At 42.1% G+C, this 22,860-nt stretch overlaps 2 protein-coding genes across 17 annotated transcripts in view; one reads left to right on the forward strand and one right to left on the reverse strand.

The window, feature by feature from the left end:
- sh2d4a (SH2 domain containing 4A) overlaps positions 1-12,888 on the forward strand; it is a 45,012-nt gene extending 32,124 nt beyond the window's left edge. For all 8 annotated transcript variants that reach the window (XM_048543343.2, XM_059653439.1, XM_048543332.2 and 5 more), the window contains 4 exons: positions 4,855-5,056; positions 8,076-8,206; positions 9,354-9,574; positions 12,352-12,888. In XM_048543343.2, coding sequence (XP_048399300.1) covers positions 4,855-5,056; positions 8,076-8,206; positions 9,354-9,574; positions 12,352-12,444 — 647 coding nt within the window. In that variant the 3' untranslated portion in view covers positions 12,445-12,888. The remainder of the gene's footprint in view (positions 1-4,854; positions 5,057-8,075; positions 8,207-9,353; positions 9,575-12,351) is intronic.
- Positions 12,889-13,991: 1,103 nt separating this feature from the next.
- Positions 13,992-22,860, reverse strand: part of LOC125456780 (chondroitin sulfate N-acetylgalactosaminyltransferase 1-like) — a 263,481-nt gene continuing 254,612 nt past the window's right edge. For all 9 annotated transcript variants that reach the window (XM_048540207.2, XM_059653623.1, XM_059653552.1 and 6 more), the window contains 2 exons: positions 22,495-22,576; positions 13,992-18,626 (listed from right to left, as the gene is read on the reverse strand). In XM_048540207.2, coding sequence (XP_048396164.2) covers positions 18,337-18,626; positions 22,495-22,576 — 372 coding nt within the window. In that variant the 3' untranslated portion in view covers positions 13,992-18,336. The remainder of the gene's footprint in view (positions 18,627-22,494; positions 22,577-22,860) is intronic.

Consider the following 22,860-nt stretch of genomic DNA (forward strand, 5'->3'; position numbering starts at 1 on the left):
CATTTGATGGAATGTTCCTTTTTGTTTCCTCAAGTTTTTCAGTTCTCTAATCGTAAGACCAACAATTGTGGATGCTGGAGATCTGAAAGAGAAATGGCCGGAAAAGCTCAGCAGGTCTGGCAGCATCTGTGGGAAGAAGGCAGAGTTGAAGAGTCAGCAGACTCTTCATTGGAACTGTTGGTAATGAGCTGTTCCTAGCTACTAACACTTCTGATGAAGAGTCACCAGATTTGAAACATTAACAGTGCTACCTTCCCACAGATGCTGCCAGACCTGCTGAGTTTTTCCTTCAATTTCTGTTTCTCTTTTAGTCCTCTCCATCTTTCCATGCTGCATAACTGGCTGTACGAAAACAGACCCTTCAATCTAACTAGTCCCTGTTCCTAAACTAAACTTGACCCACTTGTTTGTGTTTGGCTCATATCCCTCAACCTTTCCTAGTCATGTACTTCTTCAAATGTCTTTTAAATGTTGTAACTGTACCTGCAACCCCACTTCCTCTGGCAATTCATTCTATTTGCTAATCACTCTCTGCATTGAAAGAAGTTGCTCCTCATGTCCTTTTTTTTTTAATCTTTCTTCTCTTACCTTAAAAATATGCCCCCTAGTTTTGAACTCCCCAACCCTAGGAAAAGGACCCTTGTCATTTACCTTATCTGTACCCCTTGTGATGTGATAAACCTCTACGAGGTCACCCTCAACCTCCTATGTTCAAGTGAGAAAACTCTCCACCTATGTTTATAACTCAAACCCACCATTCCTAGCAACACCTTAACAAATATTTTCTGCACCCTCTCCAGTTTAGTAACTTTCTTTTGGTAGGATGACCAGAACTGCATACACAACTCCAGAAGAGGTCTCACTAATGTCCTGTACAATGTCTACATGATGTCCCAACTTCTATACTCCAAGGTCTGAGCAATGAAGGCAAGCTGCTAAATGCTGCTTTAACTACCATGTGATACAAATTTCAAAGTGTGTAACTGAACCCTTGGGCCTCTCTGTCCAACAACACTACCCAAGATCCTACCATTAATTATGAGTTCTGCCCACATTTGTTTCACCAAATTACAATATCTCGCATTTATCCAAATTAAACTTTACCTGCCACTCATTGATCAAGATCTCTTCGTAATCCTAGACGACCTTCATCGCTGTTCACTATACCACCAATTTTGATGTCCTCTGCAAACTTACTAACCATGCCTCCTGTATTTTCATCAAAATCATTTATATAAATGACAAATGAGGACCCAGTACTGATTTCTGCATTTCCCCACCACCCCCCAACCACTGGTCACAGGCCTCCAGTCGAATCACAACCCTCTACCACACCCTCTGTCTCCTGCCTTCAAGCCAATTTTGTACCCAAATGTCCAGCTCATCCTGAATCCTAAGTGATCCAACTTTGCTAATTGGTCTACCATGCATATTTCTATCAAAGGTTTTACTAAAGTTCAAGTAAACAGTGTCTACTGTTCTGCTCTCAAAAACCTTTTTGGTTATTCCTCAAAAAACTCAATCAAGCTTGAGACCCAATTTCTTTTGCATAAAACCGTGCTGACTATCCTTAATCATTCCTTGCCCCTCCAAATACATGTAAATCCTGTCTTTCAGAATCCTCCAAGAACCTACCCACCACCAGCGTCAGGCATTCACGTCCATACTTCCTTGGCTTCTCCTTACAGCCTTTCTTAACAAAAGACATAATGTCAGCCATCCTCCTGTCCTCCAACACCTCACTTCTGGGTATTGATAAAATCAAATATTTCTGTTTGGGGCCCCACAATTTCCTCCCTAATTTCCCACAACATCCAGGATACCTTGATCGGGTCCCAGAGATTTATCCATCTTGATGTTTTCGAAGACTTTCAGCGTTTCCCCTTCTCCAATGTGAGCTGTTTACAAAACATCAATATTTATTTTCTAAGCTCTCTCGCCTCCATTTCTTTTTCCATAGTAAAAAGAAATGACACAAAATATTCATTTAATATCTCTCCCGTCTCGTGAGGTTCAACACAAGGACGACTTTGATCTTTAATGGCTGTCACTCTGGTTTCTCTTAAGTTGCATCATAGAATCCTTACAGTGTGGAAACAAACAGGCCACTCAGCCCAACAAGTTCACACTGCCCCCTCCAAAGAACATCCCACCCAGACCCATTCCCCTACCCTTTCCCTGTAACCTGGCATTTCCCATGTCTAATCCACCTAACCTGCACATCTTTGGACTGTGGGAGGAAACCAGAAGACCCGGAGGAAACCCACGCAAACACAGGGAGAATGTGCAAGCTCCACACACGCAGTTACCCAGGGTGGAATCGAACCTGGGTTCCTGGCGCTGTGAGGCAGCAGTGGTAACCAGTGAGCCACCGTGCTGCCCGTTTGTAGAATCTCTCGATTATCCTTAGCCTTGGCAGATAATGTTATCTCTTATCTCCTCTTTGGCTTCCTGATTTCATCTTGAGAATGCTGCTATACTCTTTATTCTCTTCAAGAGATTCACTTGATCCCATTTGTCGATATCTAATGTCTGATTTTTCTTTTTAATTCTTGACTGGAAGCTCAATACCTTTATTCATCCATTATTCCCTAGTCTTAACAGAACTTTCACTCTAACAGGAACAGAATGCCTCTCAACCCTTGTTTTGAAAGCAACTCACTCATCCCTTTACCTGCGAACAGCCTATTCCATTCGACTTTTGAAAGTTCTTGTCTCATATAATTTAAAATTTTCCTTCCTCCAATTGAGAACTTTGTCTTTTATGGAAGGCTTATCCCTTCACATCTCTCTTTTTAGCACTGGGAGAATTATCATCGCTAATCCCAAAGTGTTCCCTTGCTAACACTTCAGTTACTTGCCCTGCCTTATTTCCCAAGAGAAGGTCATGTTTTGTTCCTTCTGTAATAGGAACTTCTACATTTTGGATTAGAAAATTTTCTTGAACACATTTAACAAATTTCTCACCTTCCAAACCTTTAACACTATGGCAGGCCTGGTTATTGTTTGGAAAATCAAAATCCCCTATAATTACAGCTTATTAATTTTGCATATATCTGAGATCTCACTACATATTTGCTCCTCAGTTTCCAATCAGGTTCTTTAATTTCTTCCTAGGAGATGCAGGGCAACTGGGTTGCATTAGTTTCTTTTGACTTAACTGCCAAAATGCAACAACGTGCAATAATTGATGGAGAAAATGAACTGACTTTTTTAAGGTTTTAGGTATTTTTACTTGTGAAGAGGAGAGACACCTTCTTCCTTTTCCACAGTCCAAAGGCTTCTGCCAGTCTTGTGCACGCCCACAAGCTGTTCAGCTATCCAGGAGCCAGAGTTACCAGGCAAATGACCTTTGACATCCACAGCTGGTCACAGCTCTGCAAACCAATTAGCAACCTGTAGCTAGTTCACCTCTCTTTGTACTCTGATGTCCAGAGCTGGATGTCAGCAGGCATCTTTCACCACTACTTTAACAAAGTATGATGGGTATTGTTAACTTTTCAAAAAGTACACCAGCTCTTTCCCTAGTCCTATGTTGGAAAGTCTTGATTCTAATTCAGTCCACAATTAAAGTTAATGCACTTCCCTTTGGAGCGCCAGTCCTAAGTTGAACCCCCATTCCAAAGCATTCAGTACATTGTCTAGGTTCATTATAGTACTGATGGAGTGTTGCAGTGTCAGAGGTGCCATATTTCAGATGAGACATGAAAACTGAGGCTTTGTTTGCTACTTTGGGTGGTTTTAGGGAATTATTCAAAGAAGAACAGGACCTTGGACTACCCAATATTTATTCTTCAACCAACCGCACTGAAACATCTGCTACTTGCTGGTTTTTGTCTATGGGTCCTCATGTACAAATAGATATATTTTTCAATTTACTTCATTAGCTCTAAAACATTTTGTGACATGCACAGGGCATTAGCAAATGTGTTTTGAACTATAGGAACTGCCTTTAAATATCTAAATCAAGACTTGGTCATTTGAGTTCACTTTGCACTTAAGTGGCTGTATCTACAAAACAGCCAGGACGTAACCTGTGAGTGTGCATTTGGATCAAAGCAAAATACTGTGGATTCTGGAAATCTGAAACTAGCACAGAAAAGCTGGAGAAACTCAGTAGGTCTGGCATCATCAAGGTGAGTCCTGATGAAGGGTCCATGCCTGAAACGTTGACTTTCCTGCTCCTCTGCTGCCTGACCTGCTGGGTTCCTCCAGCTCCACACTATATTGACTCTGACTCGAGCACCACAGTTCTTGCTATGTGAAGCCTGGCGTCCTCTCTGGAGAGAGAAGGAGTTAATGTCAAGTCCAGCATGACCCTTCAGAACAGAACTGATTCTGAAAGTGTGTCATACTGGACTTGACATGTTAACTATGATTCTGCACAGATGCTGCCAGATCTGCTGAGTTTTTCAAAAAAAAAGGGATAGCCAAACCACAATTCTCTATTCTTGCTTTGAATTAAATCTGGAATTTTGAGGAGAAAAGGACTTGAGCAGATCCATTGCATTTTCAGCTTTTTTAAAAAAAAAAATGCAAAGTCCACACACAGTTAAGTATTCTCAAATTTTTCTGTTAAAAGTAATGAAGGGTTAAATTATGTACCCAGTTATTTTAAAAAATTTGATTATGGTGTAGGACTTCTGGTTGCTAGCGGTTTGATCTTGGCATACCATAACTCTTGATATTCAACGGTTCACATGTACCAGTGTATTTTTTTTGTCATGTGGAAAGAGTTTCATTGATATTTAAACAAAAATCAGAAAATATGATTGCGTTTACAGCAACAGATCTTCAGAGTTCAATGCGAACCATCCTAATCCAGCCTCGTTTTTAATGCACTTTCTTTGGCAGTAAGGAAATCCAAGGCAGCTGATGAAAGGCGGAGGTCAATAGCGAAGCAGGCACGGGCTGACTACAAACGCCATTCTCTGAAGGCGATTGAGAGGGGAAAAGTGTCTGCAATGACGCAGAATTTCCAAAATACTCAGCCTCCAGTGAGGCCTCCCGTCCCCCTACGTAAAAATGCAGTCAATCGAAAGGAGTGCAATGTGAGGTGAGCGGCTTGCAAAACAATGGAGTTTGATTTGTAGCAAATATTGATCACAAATGACTCTTTTGATACACACATTCTATGCTGTTCCCAACTGAATTGGTAGGATGTTTAATTTGTGCAATACTGGTAATATTTAGAAGGATGTGGTGGGTTCATCTTCATACAAAATCTTTAATCCTGTGGTGATTCAGCGAAGTAGAAGCAGGAATGTGTCTGTTGGTCCAATAACTTTTGGCTTTTTTTCCCCCCCAAAAGTGCTGTTAAAATAGTCACAATACAAAAACTTTTTTGTGAATGCCTAGTATGGGTAGGTCAAGGTCAGTGGTGATCACTTCCTCTTGGCAGGGTGACTGTAACATACAGCAGTATAACTGAACCATTCTTGATCACGAATTCTTAGGAGTCAACAGAAACTTACGTAAGCATAGCAGATTACACAGTAACATTACTGAAACATCTTAATCCACATCACAGAGCTGTTTTCGAATCAAGGTTAGGACTGAGGTGAGCAGAATGACATTCGGTGACCAAAAATTTGGTCACAAGGATGTACTTTTTTTAAAGGAGTACCTTTTCTTAGAGTAGGAAAGGAAAATGAATGGTTTAGGAAGGGAATCTGAGGATTTGAGAGCTCGTGCAACTGAAGGGAAGGTTGCTAGTGGAGTGATTATGCAATTTTCAGTATGCCCAAAATAATCAGTGGGAGGTGCAACTGGAGGAGATCAAAGGAAATGCCCAACCTGGCCCCAAGCTATGATTTTAAAAACTAGGCTGAGATTTTAAAATTACACCTGTACAGTGCAGGTTCAGTCTCTACAAAACCAGTTAAAATTTCTGCAAGTAAAGAGAACCTGGGAGTTTGGAGGTGGTGGAATTTGAGTTGCAATGGAGAGACCTATGGACCAGACCTTAAACTGAATCCATATCCAAAGCATGGGTGAATGATTTAGGATTTTGGGATGGATGGGGCTGTACCTGCTTGGTGAATTAGGTTAAAATCATCCACTGAGATTTGTGCGCCGCCACCCCTCTTCCCCCCCCACCCAACAATGTTCTCTTTAGGTGAATAGCTGAGAGACTTGCTTCTGCACCTTAACCAAACTGCCCCTCCCCAAAGTTGGACAATTGAAAACATGCCAGAGTGACTTTGGGCTGCTGTGTGTGTACATGCAAATATAGCCAGCCATATCAGACACATTTTCATTGTCAAAAAGGGGGCCCTGGTGGCTATTTCACATCATCAGCTTTCCAAACAAAGCTTAATCTATTTGTGGACACCTTTTGAAGGCCTTGTGCCCAGAAAAAGCCTAAGTGTTGCTTTTGCACTCGTGAACAGGTTGGCGGGGGCCGTACACTGAGTGTTTGCACTCCAGGGCTGTTTGCTTGGTGAGTAAAGATAAGCAGCCGTGTGTTCAGTGGAAAGGAATGCAGTGCGTGTTTAGGTATGTTTGAACATCTCAGAAAGGCCAATGAATAATCACCAATTTCCAGCAAACAGTACAGATGTGTGTCAGGGAGCAATAGGAGAAATGGCAAAATATGAAGTAAGCAGTTAAGCCCTCAAACTTCATAGCCCTGTTTTGGCTTGTGGATGCCTCACATTTGGAGGGCTTTAGGACACGTTTTCCCTGAATTGCTGCAATGCATCAGGACAGCCATTTGGCCAAAGCTTTATCTGTACATAAAGTACAAAGAGCATCCCTGATTTTTATTTATTTCTTTCATTTTGTTGGACAAGGGGTGGGGTGTTCTATGAGTGTTCTACTGCTCAAACCAGCGTAAGACTGTGAACTTTTTAAAATAGCGTTCTGCTTTTTTTTACTCTAGGAAATAAGCCTCTAAAGTGGGGAGGGGAGGGAGTGTTGAAATTTCCATCCTAAATTTACTAAGTGAGCTCGAGGAATGGGGAATTCTGACTGCTCAAGTTCTTGACCTGTTCTCAGGCAGCGATTCTGCGACCTCTGCTCCTTAGATTGAGTTTGATTGCTGATATATGGAAGAGTACCCCTGTCAATTGCAACAGAAACCTCATTGTCCTTTTGCAATGGAACACAGTACAGTGTATTGTGCAATTTCTTTATCAGAAAATTGTGAAAAATCTCTGTTGAACTTGATTTGTGTTTTAAAAGTAAATAGAAAGTGAAGCTGTATTCTTAAGACATTGATAATATTTACAAAATCCTTGGGAAAAGGGACAATGCCTCCATGGGATTATGCTAGACGGGTTAAATTTCTTGCCTATCGGTGAGCCTGTCAGGAACTATATTGCCATTCCTTCGCTATCACTGGATTGAAATACTGGAATTCCCTTCCCAACGCACCCTCACCTGAAGGTATTCCAACACCTTTACAGACTGCATTGGATTAATTTCCTTCTCTAATTGACATTAGTGAATCTGGGTTTTTTTTAAAACAACACAGTCACCTTTTAGACCAGTTTTGCCTTCTATATTTCTATTCGATTCAAATTTTGCCATCTGCTTAGCTGAGACTTGAACTTACGTTACCGGAACAGTAGAGCATGAGGCTCCAGGTTAGGAGTCCAGCACCCTGACCATGATGCCAGCACCCCTTTGATACATACAAACTGCGAACTGAAACTTTGTTAAATCTGAGAACAATGATTGAAAATGCCCTGCCGTTGTAGATGAAAAGAATGTCAGTTCGGTGGAATTACCTGTTATTGGTGTACATTCCTTGCAATCCTGGCCATTGGAAAAGCTCCAAGTCAAAACATCAATTGTATCATAAAGTGTATCAAAAAATGAGAGGAGGAAAGACAAATTCACACAGGGCCTTATGAAACCTCAATGAAATGCTTTCGAAGTTTAGTCACAACAGAATTAACAGCAGGATGAAGGGTCTAGGCCCGAAACGTCAGCTTTTGTGCTCCTGAGATGCTGCTTGGCCTGCTGTGTTCATCCAGCCTCACATTTTATTATCTTGGATTCTCCAGCATCTGCAGTTCCCATTATCTCAGAATTAACAGCAGTGTTTATTTTTCCTATTACTGCCACAGAAGAGATGCACAAACCCAGAAATCAAGTGAAAACAGCCATGAGAGAATCATCAGATGGTTCAGAGAGCAACAGATCCCACTCAGAGCAGGTTATGAGAGGGACAGTGACGTCATAGCACCCTGGTTTCATGGTAAGCTGTTGGTTAAATAGTTTGGTATAATTTAACTGTGGCATCTATTACTGTTTTGTGTTTCTATCCTATTTCCTGTCCTGGCAGTTATCCTTACTCCCCTGCCATCTCAACCCCTACACGCACTTCTGTAAGATAGCTCAACTAGCATATCCGGTTTTGGCATCAGATGCCATGTTTAGTTCACGGTTGGTTCTTTCAGTGGGATGGAGTTAGAAGTTGGCTTTATTTCTCTGTCTGTTTCTCTCTTTCCTTTTTTTTTCCCCACAGTTGCTACTTTCTTCATGAGCTTTCCATAGTAACTTATCCAGCAACCATCTTAATATTTTTTGGTTGGAATAATTCTACTTAACGTGCTTATTTTCTTAAGTTTTTCAAATTATTATTTGAATCACATTTTACCACCATGAGGGCGGGGTGGGAAAACATTTCAGTATCAGCTTAATAACTTTCACATTATCCTCTGTTCTGAAGAGAATGAGTTCCACTTAAATCCAAGTGTGTGCCATTCAGCCCATCGTGGCTTTACTGGCTCTTTTGAAGAAACACTCCAATTATTTCCACTTCCCTGCTCTTTCCTTGTCGCTCTGCATGTTATTCCTTATCAAGTATTTATCTAATTCCTTTTGAAAGGCAGATTCTGATGCACATCTTTTTGGGCTGTGCATTGCTGGACTACAATTCACTGGGATCTTGTGGAGCAGTGGTAGCACCCCTACCTCTCGGCCAGCAGGCCCAGGTTTAAGTTCCACTTGCTCTGGAGGCATGTAGCAATATCGCCGAACCTTTCGAATGGAAAATATTTATAGCTTGCTGCATAAATAAACTGCACAAATGAAATTTTCCTAATATGACCTCTTAAAACTTTGTCATCTGGTTATAGGCCTTCCTAACACTGGAAATTGTTTCTCCAAATCGATTTTAAATTTCCTTTTTTCTTTTTTTTTGAAACCGTTGCCTTAACCTGACTCACTGATCGTCATTTGTCCCACCTATGTTTCTATTCCTGTAGCAGTAATAAACTTTTTTTTAATGTGCTTTGAAATCGATCCCTTTTTTCTATTTCTGCCATGAATCAGTGTCCCTAAGGCTAAAGTACCCGAGGTATTGCTGACGTGTTTTCGCTGATTGTGGGATTTATTTGCAGGAGTTATCACCAGGCAGGAGACTGAGGAGCTTCTGGGAAAAAAGGGAGCTGGTGCATTTTTAATCCGAGTCAGTGAGCGTATAATCGGTTATTGCCTGTCTTACCGAAGCAGCGATGGGTTCAAGCACTTCCTGATTGACTCTTCGAAAGACTCCTACACCTTCTTTGGGGTGGACCAGTTGCAGCATGCCATGCTAGCGGACTTGGTGGAGTACCACAAGGTAAAGCATGAGTAAAAGTCCTTCTCAAATGTTTTTCCTCCTGTTGTTTTTTCCCCCCCATGATGCCTCCCAGTTTAAAAGTTGCTGTGACCCCGGACTCTAGGGGTTGTCCATCTAAGCCGTGAGAGCATTGATGTGGAGGATTGGCTGGTAAAACACAGCCCTGTTGCAGTGGCAGTGGTGGTGGGCAGAGAGCTGAGACACCAGGGTGTTACTCAAATGCTGGGTTCTCCCATCAGAGCTTTCTCACTGGACTTTTTCAATCAAGAATTGGTTCTCTCTGGTCTGTTGGTTGGACTGCTCCACTTCTTTTTAATAAATCGAGAATTTAGAGGGTACTCACAGCTGTGCTTCACGGCAACCTTTTGTGCCTCCAAATTCACGATGGTAAAATTTCAGCTTGTGGCCCCAGTGGGAGACCGATAGCCATGCTTTGGAAAGTTCTGCACTCCAGGTCACTCCAGGGATTCTTCTTGAGTAAGCTGCTTGTTCCTCCATGTCGGTTCAGTGGGTAAATATGATCTTCGGCAAGCGAGGATGGCTGGGGTCTCTGCTACTCGGTGTCTAGTCTATCACAGGTAGGCAGGGTCGGCTGAGGAAGAGTGGTGATAAGTTGGTCAAGGGCCTCTGCCCAGTGAATATTGCTAGTGATTGTGAGAATTAAAGGCAGGATCTTGAACCCCACTGTGATGGCGCCGAGAGGTCCGCCTGCTTATCTTCAGCTGAGGGAGGTCTTGACATTCACTGGATGTATTCTTTGCCCCAGCCTCCTCCATAGCTAAATGCTTTTGGCAGGAGATGCCACTTGTTTTTGCAACTGACACTTGTTTCGATGTGACTCGCTGAAAAGTCTAGTGACTCCTACACAGTAAAGTGTCAGAAGTTTCTGATTTTAAAAAAAAGTAATCCTGTGAGCTAAGTTTTAGGGTGGAGGGGGAACCAGGAGGTCCCTATTCTAGAGAGATCATTAATGACGCCCATCCAAGAAGCTTAGCTGCATTGTGTCTCTACAGTATTTGTGCACTTGTGCAAAAAAAATACAAGTTTTCTTTGAAATTCCCTGATGTTTGACTGAGGTTGAATCTGCTGTCAGTGACTCATCAGCCAACCTCCACTCAAACAACTACATTGAAAATTCTCATTGTCAGTGAAGCCGTGAGTAAACATTCCATTGCAGACGGCCAAAAGCAGAATTTGCCCATGGACTATCTGGGTCAGTTCCTTGCAGTAAAGACCATTACACCTGGTCAGAGTGACAAAAAATTGTCCTCGCTGTAGTTTTAGTACCTTGCTTCAAGTTTCCTTTCAGAGAGCACTTAATTGCATGTTACAACCAAAGTCAGTTACAGAATTACTTCAGTCAGTACTTGAGGTGAAATTTGACTGGAGTTCTCCACTGTTTAACAGGTCCCACAGAGGCGGTTGAAGCCCATCTGGTGTAGGTTAGCATTAATCTGATAGTCACCATGACAAGTAAAGCAAAGCGAAATCCCAGCTGGGAGCTGAGATACAATTTCAAGATCCCTACTGGGGAGATTTTTTGTAATTTGATGGGTTAGAAGAGAAGATTAATATTTTACTCTTGCCTAGGCAGTGTACTCTGAACCCGCTCTGCCTATTATCCCCTCCTGTGTAGAGTTTTTTTGATAGCGGAGGACATGGTCTGGTTGTCGTCTGCCCTTGTTCCAATTCCCCCTCCTCTTCCAACCCCATCCCTTTATCAGTCTTCCCTATATCCCACGGCATGCACATTTCCTCTCACTATTTCCTCCTTCCAGTTTTATTTTGAAAGGCCACACTCGGCTGTCATTTTTTAATTCAGCAGTCCAGAGTTTGATCTCCTCTTCAATATCTTTCTATGCTTGGTCCTCGTTACCCACTTCCAGTGGCTTTCCTAGTCACCTTGTAGCCCAAATGGCTACTCTTCTCCCCATTTTCCACACTACTTAATTTAAATTGGTGGCATGAGATGTTTTACATCAGCGTTGGAGAAGCATGATGGCTTAGTGGTTAGCGCTGCTGCCTTTCGGTGCCAGAGAACTGCATTCAGTTCCACGCTAGGGCAACTGTGTACAAACTCCACACAGACCTCCTCCCCATGTCTGTGCGAGTTTCCTCTCACAGCCTAAAGATATGCAAGTTAGGTGGATTAGCCATGCAAAATTGCCCTTGCTGTCCAGGGTATATGAGAGCTAGGTGGATTAGCATTCGGTAGAGTTACAGGGATAGGGTAGAGGGATAAGTCTAGGTAGAATTCTCCTCAGAGGGTCAGTTTGGACTCAATGGGCCAAATGACCTATTCCCACCTTTGTAGTGATTCATTGTCCGTATAATGGCACACAGGCAGGTGAACAGTGTGCCTACGGAATTTTACATTGCCCTATACCTTCAAACCTACCAGTGGGGAGATTGTGGTCCAGCCTAAGGACTCTGTATCCTAAATTCAGTTTCCTTTTGTTCCAGCCACCTAGCTGTATTTCATAACAAATGTAGAGATATGCTGTTCTCCAGACAGAACCAGTATGTTGATCACCCTAGTTTATCGCTAGTTTGGGTTTGATGCCTTTCTCAGTGTCTGCAGTTTAAAATGCATTGGGGAAACATTGAATTTTCCAAATCAAAGCAACCATAAGTGATTCGAAAGATGTGAAGAAATAACAAGCCTGCTCCAGATTTTAGAGGTGTGTACGTTGTATGTTTGATTTACTAAACACTATCTTCATGTGGACAATATATACACTGCTCTGTTTTCTAAACTTTAGCCTTCCTGTTTACAGGAGGAGCCGATCACATTAGCAGGTGCTGAGCTTTTACTTGAAGCATGCGGCCAGTGCCGAGAACCCCCAGACTATGCTCATCTCTTCAACTGAGTCTCTCCAAACCGAGATGCTACCACATTCAGTATACTCTTCCTTCAAAATGTTCACTTGAGTGGACAGTCGAGCAAGGTAGCTTGAGCCCCGGCGAAGTATTCATGACCCAATTATTCAAGAACAAATTAATTTGCATTAGGGTCTTAGCTGTTACTATTTTGCTTTGAAGGGACACAGCATTTGTTAACAAAGTTTTATGGTACATTTTTGTATATTGTAGGGTAGAAATCCTTTTTTTTTGGGTAGCGTGCAAAGTTAAACTATATCAAGTCCATTTATTTTACTAATATAAAATGGATATAGTGTAAAGCTGATCTGTAATGTTCCATTCTCTTACTATATATTAACAATTAATCAATATGTAGTGGAAGAAATGTATTTTCACACAACTGCCAAGATAAACTGTGACATTCAGATGATTTTACAAAATAAAGGACATGAAAAGAGCCACGTCTGTGTAAGTATCTGTTTTCTGATGAGTATAACTGTTGTCTTTGAGATGATGTCTGCTCTTGCTACAGAGTCTATCTATCTTTACAGGGGCCTGGAGAAAGTGTGTGTCTGGGAACACAATAGGGAAGTCTAGGGACAGCAGGAAACTGGACAGCTAGCAGAGAACCAAGAAAGTACGACAGCACCCTGTTTCAGAATATTGTGTGCATTTCTGGCCTCCGTGCTATAGGGAGGATGTTGTGAAACTTGGAAGGATTCAGAAAAGATGTACAAGGACATTGTCAGGGTTGGAGTGTTTGAGCTACGGGGAGAGACTGAATAGGCTGGGGCAATTCCCCCCTGGAAGGTGAGGGGTAACTTAGAGGTTTATAAAATTGAGGGGGCATGGATAGGGTAAATAGACAAAGTATTTTCCCTGGGGTGGGGAGAGTCCAAAACTCGAGAGCACTGGATTAAGGTGAGAGGGAGAAGATTTAAAGGGGACCTGAAGGGTAACTTGCTCATGCAGAGGGTGGTGTGTATATAGAATGAGCTGCCACAGAAATTGGTGGAGGCTGGTACAATTACAACACTTAAAAGGCATTTGGATGGGTACATGAATAGGAAGGATTTGGGCCAAGGGCTGGCAAATGGGACTAGATTAATTTAGGATATCTGTTCAGCATGGATACATTGGACCGAAGGGGCTGTTTCTGTGCTCAACAACTGTAAGAATGTGTCTGCATCAGGTGCTGTGGTGTTTTCCAACAAAATGCAGCCCACAGCTGAGGGTATTTTGCCGGTTGCCATCTAGCCCCAACGCCCCAAACACTAGAATTGTATTCTTCTTCTATTTAGAGGGGGGGTAAAAAATTCAGTTGTGCCCCTTAGGTTACTGAGCCAGCAATTTATCAGAAACATGATTCTGCTTTGCCTTCCTGTCTAGGTTGATGTGAGAATTGGAAAATAGGTGGCTGACAAAATGGGGAAGGGCACTTTTAAGGTGCATGCTGCTCTCCAACCTGGTAAGGAGGTTCTGGAATTGGGAGGTGGAGGAAATGTTACCTTGAATCACAATGGCCCCTCCAGTAGTTAAAAAGCACACTGCAATGTAGAGACAGGGTTATGTTTATTGTGAAACTTGTTCATTGTTCAGCGTTTATACAAAACACTCTAAACAGCACAACTTTAGCTTACCTGAATTCAGTTACTGTACAGTATTTTACAGTGAACTTAAATTATCATCATTAAAAAGTAAATGCATTAAAATCTACAGAACAGCAAAGGATACAAAAACTTTTTTCAGCAATGTATTTCAATAGAGCTGGGCAAAGTTCAGTTCTCTGGTCCATTTAATTTTGTACCAAGCTTCATCACGCCAGTGGCCAAACTGAAGGAAAGTTTTTGTGTATCAAGTTACCCGGCCTGAGCCTCAAATTTTGCACACTATTCTTTAGCTGCAAATGTATTTACAAAATCAGTGTGAATTAGGAAGGATTTTGAGTAGATGGAGAGAACTGATTCTTAATGGCAGGAGGGCCAGTAACTAGACACAGATTAAGATTAAAAGTAATTAACAAAAGATCCAGGGAGAATGGGTTACAGTCCTGTCAGGGAGCTGGCAACTATGGAAGATGTAGTCAATGTGAAATATGTATCAACCTGCAAATCTTTCCAAAACACCGACAGTGGCAATAAGAGTGAGTGACTCACTTGGTAGGGTGTTCTTGAACTATAGCTTCTGGCTTCAATCTAGTGACCTATTCCAGGAATCATGAGCTAAGGAAATAGATGCAAATGTGTGCTTTTTCCACATTGTACATCTGCAGCCAGAGGAAGGAAGAATACTACAGGAACTGAGATTTTCTTATACAGCAATCTATGATCTGGATTACTGACTGAAAAGGTGATGGAAACTGATGCAATAGTAACTTTCAGAAGGGAACCTGTTTAGCATTGCGTTATGGGGACGGAGACTAATTTGACAAATTGTTCAAAGAACCAGCATGAGTGTAAAGGGCCAAATGGCTGCGTGCTCCCTAGAAGTCTAAATGAATCAGTATTGAGTTGAAGTTTACAACAGGATAGCAATGTGTTATTCATATCCATAAGAAAGCAGTGGACCACAAGTCAGCAGTAATTCATTTGATCAATAGCGAGGAACTTAGGTACATTGTTTAAGTTGTGAATGCCCAGGCTCTGGTTTGAGCAACTTAAATCCAGTTAATGTAAACATTTGTTTAACACTGAAGCTCTTTATAAAAGTTCAACAACACTTCACAAACCTGAAATCCACAGATGACTGTACAAATACTGCATAGATTTTAATTAACATGTTCGGTCCAAGGTATTTTGCAGAATTACTGTAACATACCTATATTTAAAAAAAAAACCCTGGATGTATCAAGTTTATCAGATTCCACTGTTGCTAGAGGAGGAAAGGTTTGTCTTTTCCTCCTCGTTTGCCCTCACCCACTCATACCATCAAGTATGTCATTCTAGAGGAAACACAAAAAGCTGAGTGTCTGCTTGGGTCCTGTTTTGTGATTAGTGGGGAGTCCATATGTAGGCCACAGCTTGGGAAATGCGCTATCATTGGGCCTACTTAGCTGGAGCATTTGTGGTTATAAGAGTCTCAATGGAACAGGTAGTAAACATACGCCTCACCAGGAGGTCATGGATGTAACTAGTGACTCTGTCATTTAAGAAATCAGATGCCCGTTTACACCAACTTTGAGATTACAATTGTAAAGTGCAAACTAGTTTTAATGAGATCTGGTTTCAATCATGCAGCCTTTGGTAGCTTAATTTTTGTGTATTCTGCCCTAACCCATAGTCTCCTGAGAATAAGTACAAACACACACATTATCTAATATACACTTGTTCTTGAGGAGCGACTTCTCTCAAGGCAATCTTTCCTGAAAATTTTGAACCAAATTTATTTGTGATTGGTGCTGCTGGAGATAGGATCTCCACGTTAATGGGGCTATTGTGACTTCTGATCAATTGCCTGCCAAAACCCAAATCATCTCTGCATTTCTAAAGCTGCTGAGAGACCAAAGCTCCTGCAAGATATTGGTTAACCAAATGCTCGCAGCCTCTCAGCAAGACCTTCAAATGTGTAAAAAGAAACAAATGCTGGAAGTCTCTAGAATTAACCATTATTTTTTTTCTCTCTCTTACTTGATATGACTTTCTAGACATTTGCTGTTCTAACTTCAAATACTCAAGCTCAAATTCCATTTTAATCTTGACTTGCTTTGCTTCTTGAAGCCAACTCTTGTGTGCATTCACCAAGGCTACTTCTGCAGCATCTCAAAGCCATGAAATCCCACCCACTTCAAATGTCAAGGTGCGCATGGGTCATGTCAATACCAGCAGATTCCGGTCCCATAACATTGGGTTGGACATAACTTAGCTTTATGGAACCTGCTAGCTAACCTTTCCTGCAAGAACAACGAGGAGATTGCCAGTCAGAGTCCATAGCCCAAACAAAACAAAATCTCCTCTTGATAATCTATAATTCCTCTCTGCCTTGGTCAGTTACAACAGAGATACAACAGAAATAGCTGACAGTTGTTTTGCCTCTAAACAAATTACAGTGACTTGAAATAAATGGATGACTGCAGTGCAATAGTTCAACACTATCGTCAGCTTCATGATTTGAGTAGAGATGAAACAAATCATATGGTACATTCCTAGGGGTTTTCCTAATCTATTTCCTGCTCGACCTGACTGTAGAAGAATAAAAGGTGATTGTGAAATGTAATTTGTGATGGAACCTGTTGGTTCAGCTGCTGTTAAAACAATGTTTGCAGGAAAATATCATTATATCAATTGACAACTTTAAGGCAACAATGCGCACAGTTCATTACCATGTTGTTCATACATGACCTCACTAAACTGTAGAACGATTTTATTTTTTCAGTAAGGTTTCCACTTTCTACACAGCAGGCTGCCAAAAGTCAGAAAGCAAACAAACAAAAGTGCAATTGCAATAGCTTGAGTCATTAATTCACTGGAATATTCAGACTTGGAATTGCCCCTGTGTGTCCAGTATTAGCGAGAACAGGTTTGCAGAAGCAAAGCTGTCAGCCACATCTTTGGGAGCAGGCTTTGCTCTCCTGGAATCTGTTGGCCATCTGACGATCCTTTTTACTTTTGGTCTAAGCTCAACACTTGGATATGTTGCTGCCGCGTTTGTGAGGATGCAGGTCAAAACAGTCCCTCTGCTTTTATCTAAGGAGACAGAGATCTGCCCAAGGGGCTAGATACAGCAGGTAACTGATTAACCTCTGCATGGAATATTGCACATAGGACTGAAGGAAATGCAATAGCAATGCTTCATGAGTTGGGGGGGGTGGGGGGGAACATGCAAAGCAGTGAGGAATCTTCACAAACATTTAACAAGCAGTAAACAATTCTGCTGACAAAGCTGCACAGCATATTTTGAAGCAAGTCCTTCAACAGGTCTTTGAAGGGGAAAAAGATATTGTTCAACTGGCTGTAAAGGTTTGTACGGCAGAAAAATAGCTGTCACGTTTCCTCCTTAACCAGCTACTTCACAGTAAATAGTTATCCATCCAAAAAAAACCTTTGGGCCATTCAGAGACTTATGATAAGGTGCTTTACAAATTAAGCTGTTTGACAGTGCGCTGGTCAGAATGCCCCTTGACATTACGTCTGGATCACAGGGGAAAAGTGCATTTTGTTGAAGGCAATGCAGACCAGAGCTTTGAGGCTAATTTCCCCATTGTCAGAGGACTGAATTAGAAAGCGATCTCTCCAAAACTTGCACTCTTCAGGCTTGAAGGGAGGTCACTGCAGGCAATCTTAGAGTTACAAGATAGCAAGCAGAACAGAAAACGATACATTAAATTGTGAAATAGCCTTTGGGGGTTGCAGTCAAAAAAGTCAATTTAAGATGATCAACTGATGGAGTGAACACAGTATAATGGCTGGAGACTAACAAATAGGATGTTGTTGGAAGAATTAGCTGGAACAAGCTAAATAGGCTTCTTCCTCCATACTTACCGTAACATTTACAATTGACCTAAGTGACCATTCGAGCCATGAACTGTTGATTGATTCTTCAGAGCAAGTCCTTGACAAAACGAAGCCATCCTTTTAATGAGAATATTTAAGTACTATACACGTGCACACTGCAGTGTCAGTGACCCAAGGGGCCAGCATCCAATTTCATGTCTCTTTCTGAGCAATGGAATTTATCTTAATTAACCTCTGACTGACCCTGAAGCTATAGACGTTCCAAACTGTAAATCTAACTGGTAGCATGCTTGACTTTCACTTAGGTCGAAGGAGAACAGCAAACGACAGTGGAATGGAGGCGTTTCACATTGCAGGACGCAATTTGAAAACTATTTGTTTCCGGGTTGCCTGGCTATCAACATCAGGTTCCCCCCCCAGTGCTAAAGGAAATGCAGCCTGGGGCTGCTCTTACGTTTTCTTCACACTGGTCTTGTGTCGCTGTTTGCGGAGGTGAGCTTCAATCTCATGCCTGAAGACCAGCATTCCCAGCTGGGCATGGGAGGCCTCGTTCATGGCTTTCGACTGCATACACATGCGGTACTGCTCGGGGGTCAGCTCATCCACACAACGCTTCTCGTGCCAAAGGTGGAAGAGTCCGCGGACCGGTGTCCGAATCACTATCAGGTCACTGTGCAGGTATTTGCGATACAGGTGAACATCCTCACCACCCCAACCTTTTATGTCCAAGTCAAAACCACCTGGAAGGACACATGTTCAAACATTTCACAATCAAACTGAAACAAAGTTTTGCAACATGTCCCACTTGAATAGAAAATGAGATAGGCTCTGATTTAAGATTAATCGAACTATCAAAATATCAAGGCAGAGAAGTGTAAATATTAATGAAAACTCCCTTTAGCATTATACTTCTAGCTATTCAGTACTTTGAGCCAGTTTCAACATCCAATAATGTACAAGGTTTTTGAGAAGATTTGTAGCACGGGTTGTTGACTTGGTTGTCGAGCTGGTAAGTTTGTTTCCAAACATTTCATCACCGTGCTAGGTAACATCAGTGCACCTCTGGTGAAGCCTCGGTGTTCTGTCCCACTTGCTATTCATGTGTCTCCGTTTGCTGGAGTTGGTTTGTTTCTCAGTGGTTAGTACATGGGGTTCAGTTCTACATGTTTGTTAATGGAGTTCCAGTTTGAGCTCTAGGCCTCCAGGAATTCTCGTGCGTGTCTTTGCTTGGTTCGTCCTAGGTTGGCTACATTGTCCCAGTCAAATTGGTGTCCATCATTGTCTATGTGTATTGAAATGAGTGATAGTTGGTTATGTCTCTTAGTAGCTAGTTCGTGTTCGTGAATGCTAATGGCTCGTTTCTTTCCTGTTTGCCCTATGTAATGTTTTGGGCCGACTTTGCATGGTATCTTTATATAATGTTGGTTCTGTTAGTTGTGGCTGTTGGACCCTTTATTCTCGTCAGTAGCTGTTTAGTGTAGATGTCAGTTTGTGGGCTACTATGATTCCTAGGGGCAGAGTAATCTGGTGGTCATTTCACATATGTCCTTAATGTATGGTAGGGTGACTAATGGCTCTGGATGTGTTGTGTCTTCCTGTTGTGTTGGTATCAACAGATTACGCTTTTTGGGTAACCACTGTTTCTAAAGACGTTGTATAGGTGTTCTTCCTCAACTTTTGTAGGGTACTGCAGTGTGTTGCAGCTCACTTGAGCAATGTTTTGATGCAGCTCCGTTTGTGGGTTTTGGGATGATTCTAATTCGAGCTGCGTGCCTGCTCTGTACAGGTGGCCTTCCTGTGTACACTGGTCTGGAGCTTGCTGTTGGCCATATGTTCAACCAGTACATCCAGGAAGGGAAATCTGTTGTTGTTCTGCCCTTCCCTGGTGAATTTTATGCTGGTCAGAATACTGTTTATCAGTAGAGGGACAACGTAGCCATCCTAGGACGAGCCGAGCAAAGATATGCATGAGAATTCCTGGAGGCCTAGCACTCAAACTGGAACTCCACTAACAAATATGTAGAGCAAGACCCCCCACACCAACCGCTAAGAAACAAACTGGGAAGTGATGCCACCTGCCCCAGCAAACCAAGACACAAATAGCAAGCAGGACAGAACATCGATGTTTCACCAGAGGCGCACCGATGGTGTTACCTAGCACGGTGACAAAACATTTGCAAACCAACTTACTAGCTCGGCAAGCAAGTCAACAACCACAATGAATGATGTAACTTCCATCCCTCAGCAACGTTGCCTAACAAAAATCCATTAATCCTGAAAATTTCAGGCGACCTACAGTGTTGTCGTCAGCTTTTGGGAAAGAGATTTTTCAGATGTCCACTGCCCTGTGTGGGGGAAAAGTGCTCTCAACTTTCTGTCAAATGGCTTAGCTCTATTTCTGAGTTGTGTACCCTTGTCCTATATATCCCTACAACAAGGAATAATTTATTTGTAATTACCCAATCTAATTGTTACTATTGTAAATGCCTTCTCCCATTAAATTACATATCAATCTTACACAAAGAGCTCAAAGGGATTCACAAACTGTTTGTGCAGCCTTTTCCCCAGTATTTAACACCTTAGCATCTATCTGGTGAGTGTGGATTGTAGCTCCTGAACTTCAATGCAGCTTTTCTGCGGTTTGGTACATACAACAAAATATGGTGAGGGACTGAGGAGGCGGTGGGAGGGATAAGAAGGCAAGAGACTTTTTCCCCAATACTGGGAGCCTGCCAGCCTGGCAAGGTAGATATAAAATTAGATGGCATGGACACTGCCTCGCTGCTCCTTGCCAATTCAATTCTGTTGGTATTTTACCTGCTGTGTGGCCTGCTCATTCCTGGACCAATTAAGACACCTAAATGCCCACTTAGGGGGCCCCTCTCATCATTACAGGTGAGACCATACGACATAGGAATGGAAGTAGGCCATTCAACCCATTGAGTCTGCTCTACCATTCGTTTGAAATTGTGGCGAATAATGCTTGACTCCAGTTTCCTGTTTTCTTTCCCTGTAATTCTTGACTGCCTTACCGATTACAAATCTGTTTATCTCTGGCTTGAGCACACTTAACCACCCAGCCTCAACAGTGCTTTGCAGTAAATAATTCTACAGCTGCACTTCCCTCTGAGAGAAGACATTCCTCACCACTTCTCTCCTAAATGCATGACCTCTCATTCTGAGATTCTGGTCATAGACTCTTCCACACGGCAAAATAGACGTCCGACAGCCGCTCTGTCTCTGTCTCTGTCTCTGTCTCTGTCTCTGTCTCTGTCTCTGTCACTCACACCCCCTCTCCTCCCCCAATGGGGCAAAAGTCTCTGTATAAATTAACTGGCCCAGTGTCAACAGGCAACATGGCCAAGAGGTGGTCATCCCACCCCTAACACTTAAGGTGGGAGTGTGAGGCCAATGTCTCTTGGCATCTGAGTTGATCACCAACATCTGGCTTAACGTCAACTTTCAACTCTAGTGCAGACTCCAAAATCTTGATTTTTTTTTTGTCATGCTTGATGGAGTGTGGATGTAATTATATGGACTCTGCCATCTTGACTCTTGTACCTCACCCTTCCTCCCCTCCCCCCGTGACTAACAGCTTGGCCCAACATTGCCACTTTGCTAATACCTGGATTGGTTGCAGAAAGTACAGTTCTAATGAAATGTCAAACATAAAAGGGAAAATTAATGCACACACTGCATCTTATTTACATCTTTGTTTCTTCAATCTCTCTCATTCAGTTGAGTATCATGCATAGCTCAATGGTGGGATGTTTAGTTCAGAGGTAATGGAGGAGGTAATGGATTTAATTCTCACTCTGAAGCCTTGAGCACACAGTATAGGCTGGCAGTCAGTGTAATACTGAAGGAGTGCTTCAGTTTTTTTGTTGAGACGTTAAACTGAGACCGCATCTTCTCAAGCAGTGAATGTAAATGACCCTAAGCTACTGTTCTGAAAAAAAGCAGGGGAGCTCTGATCAATAGTTAGCCCTCAGTCAACTTCTCCACTGGTGCCTGTGGGATCGTGCTGTGCAAATGTGGACTGAAACATCTCTTTCGTTATAAAAATTATGACAGTTTGTAAGTATGTCATTGGCTGTAAAGTTATTTGGGACATAAGAGAATGTGCAAGGTGCTATATGAATGCTAGTCTTATCTTTTTGAGTGGACAACGTAAATGAAGGGAACATTGCTACATAGAGTATTCAGCCTGTAGGGGGAAGGATAATGTGTCGCAGAGAGGGAGGGGACAGCAGAAGTGGATGAAAATAGACCAAAAGAGACTCTCATACATTTTCCCTGCTTGTTGGCCCTACAAGTAGCCATAGACAAAATGTAGCAGATCAAATATATGGGGCTTAAAAGCAAATGCATTTGATGCTTTTCTTCCGATTTCAAATACATTCCCCTTTCTTCAATCCTCAGAAATCAATATTCTGGACTCGGTAAGGGTGGAGAGGTCTGTGAACTGTTCATGAGACTGAGACACACACTATGGCACAAGCCAGTCAAGATTACATCCTACAATACAGCAACAATGCAGTAGGTGGCAGTCTTTCAATTGCTTGAACAAGAAATTACATGCTTTGTCACAATAGTTTGTACACCTACCTATATTGATGAAGTCTGATCTATATTGGCAAGTCATTCCAAAACCAAAGTCCCTCCAGAAGCCTGAATCTTTCTTAATCACCTTTAACAAAACAAACAGTCCAAGTTAATGGTTGCTACAGACTTTCTTCTCTTCTTATTGTTCTCCCTTTTATTTTATTTCTGCTTTCAAAACAATTGTAGCTATAATCACAGAATGATCACCACAGCTATATGGCCATTTCCACTTGGTGCCTGTGCACTCCACTAGGATGATGTGAACTCTCAGTAAAAAGCTCTGTCTCCCCCTAATGGCTTGACTTGGCTCTGGAATGGGATGACAACACCGGGAAGGAGGAAGCTCAGTGTCTGCTGAGGAACTCAATT

Source organism: Stegostoma tigrinum, chromosome 1 (genome assembly GCF_030684315.1).
Source record: "Stegostoma tigrinum isolate sSteTig4 chromosome 1, sSteTig4.hap1, whole genome shotgun sequence".
In the NCBI taxonomy this organism is placed as follows: Eukaryota; Metazoa; Chordata; class Chondrichthyes; order Orectolobiformes; family Stegostomatidae; genus Stegostoma; species Stegostoma tigrinum.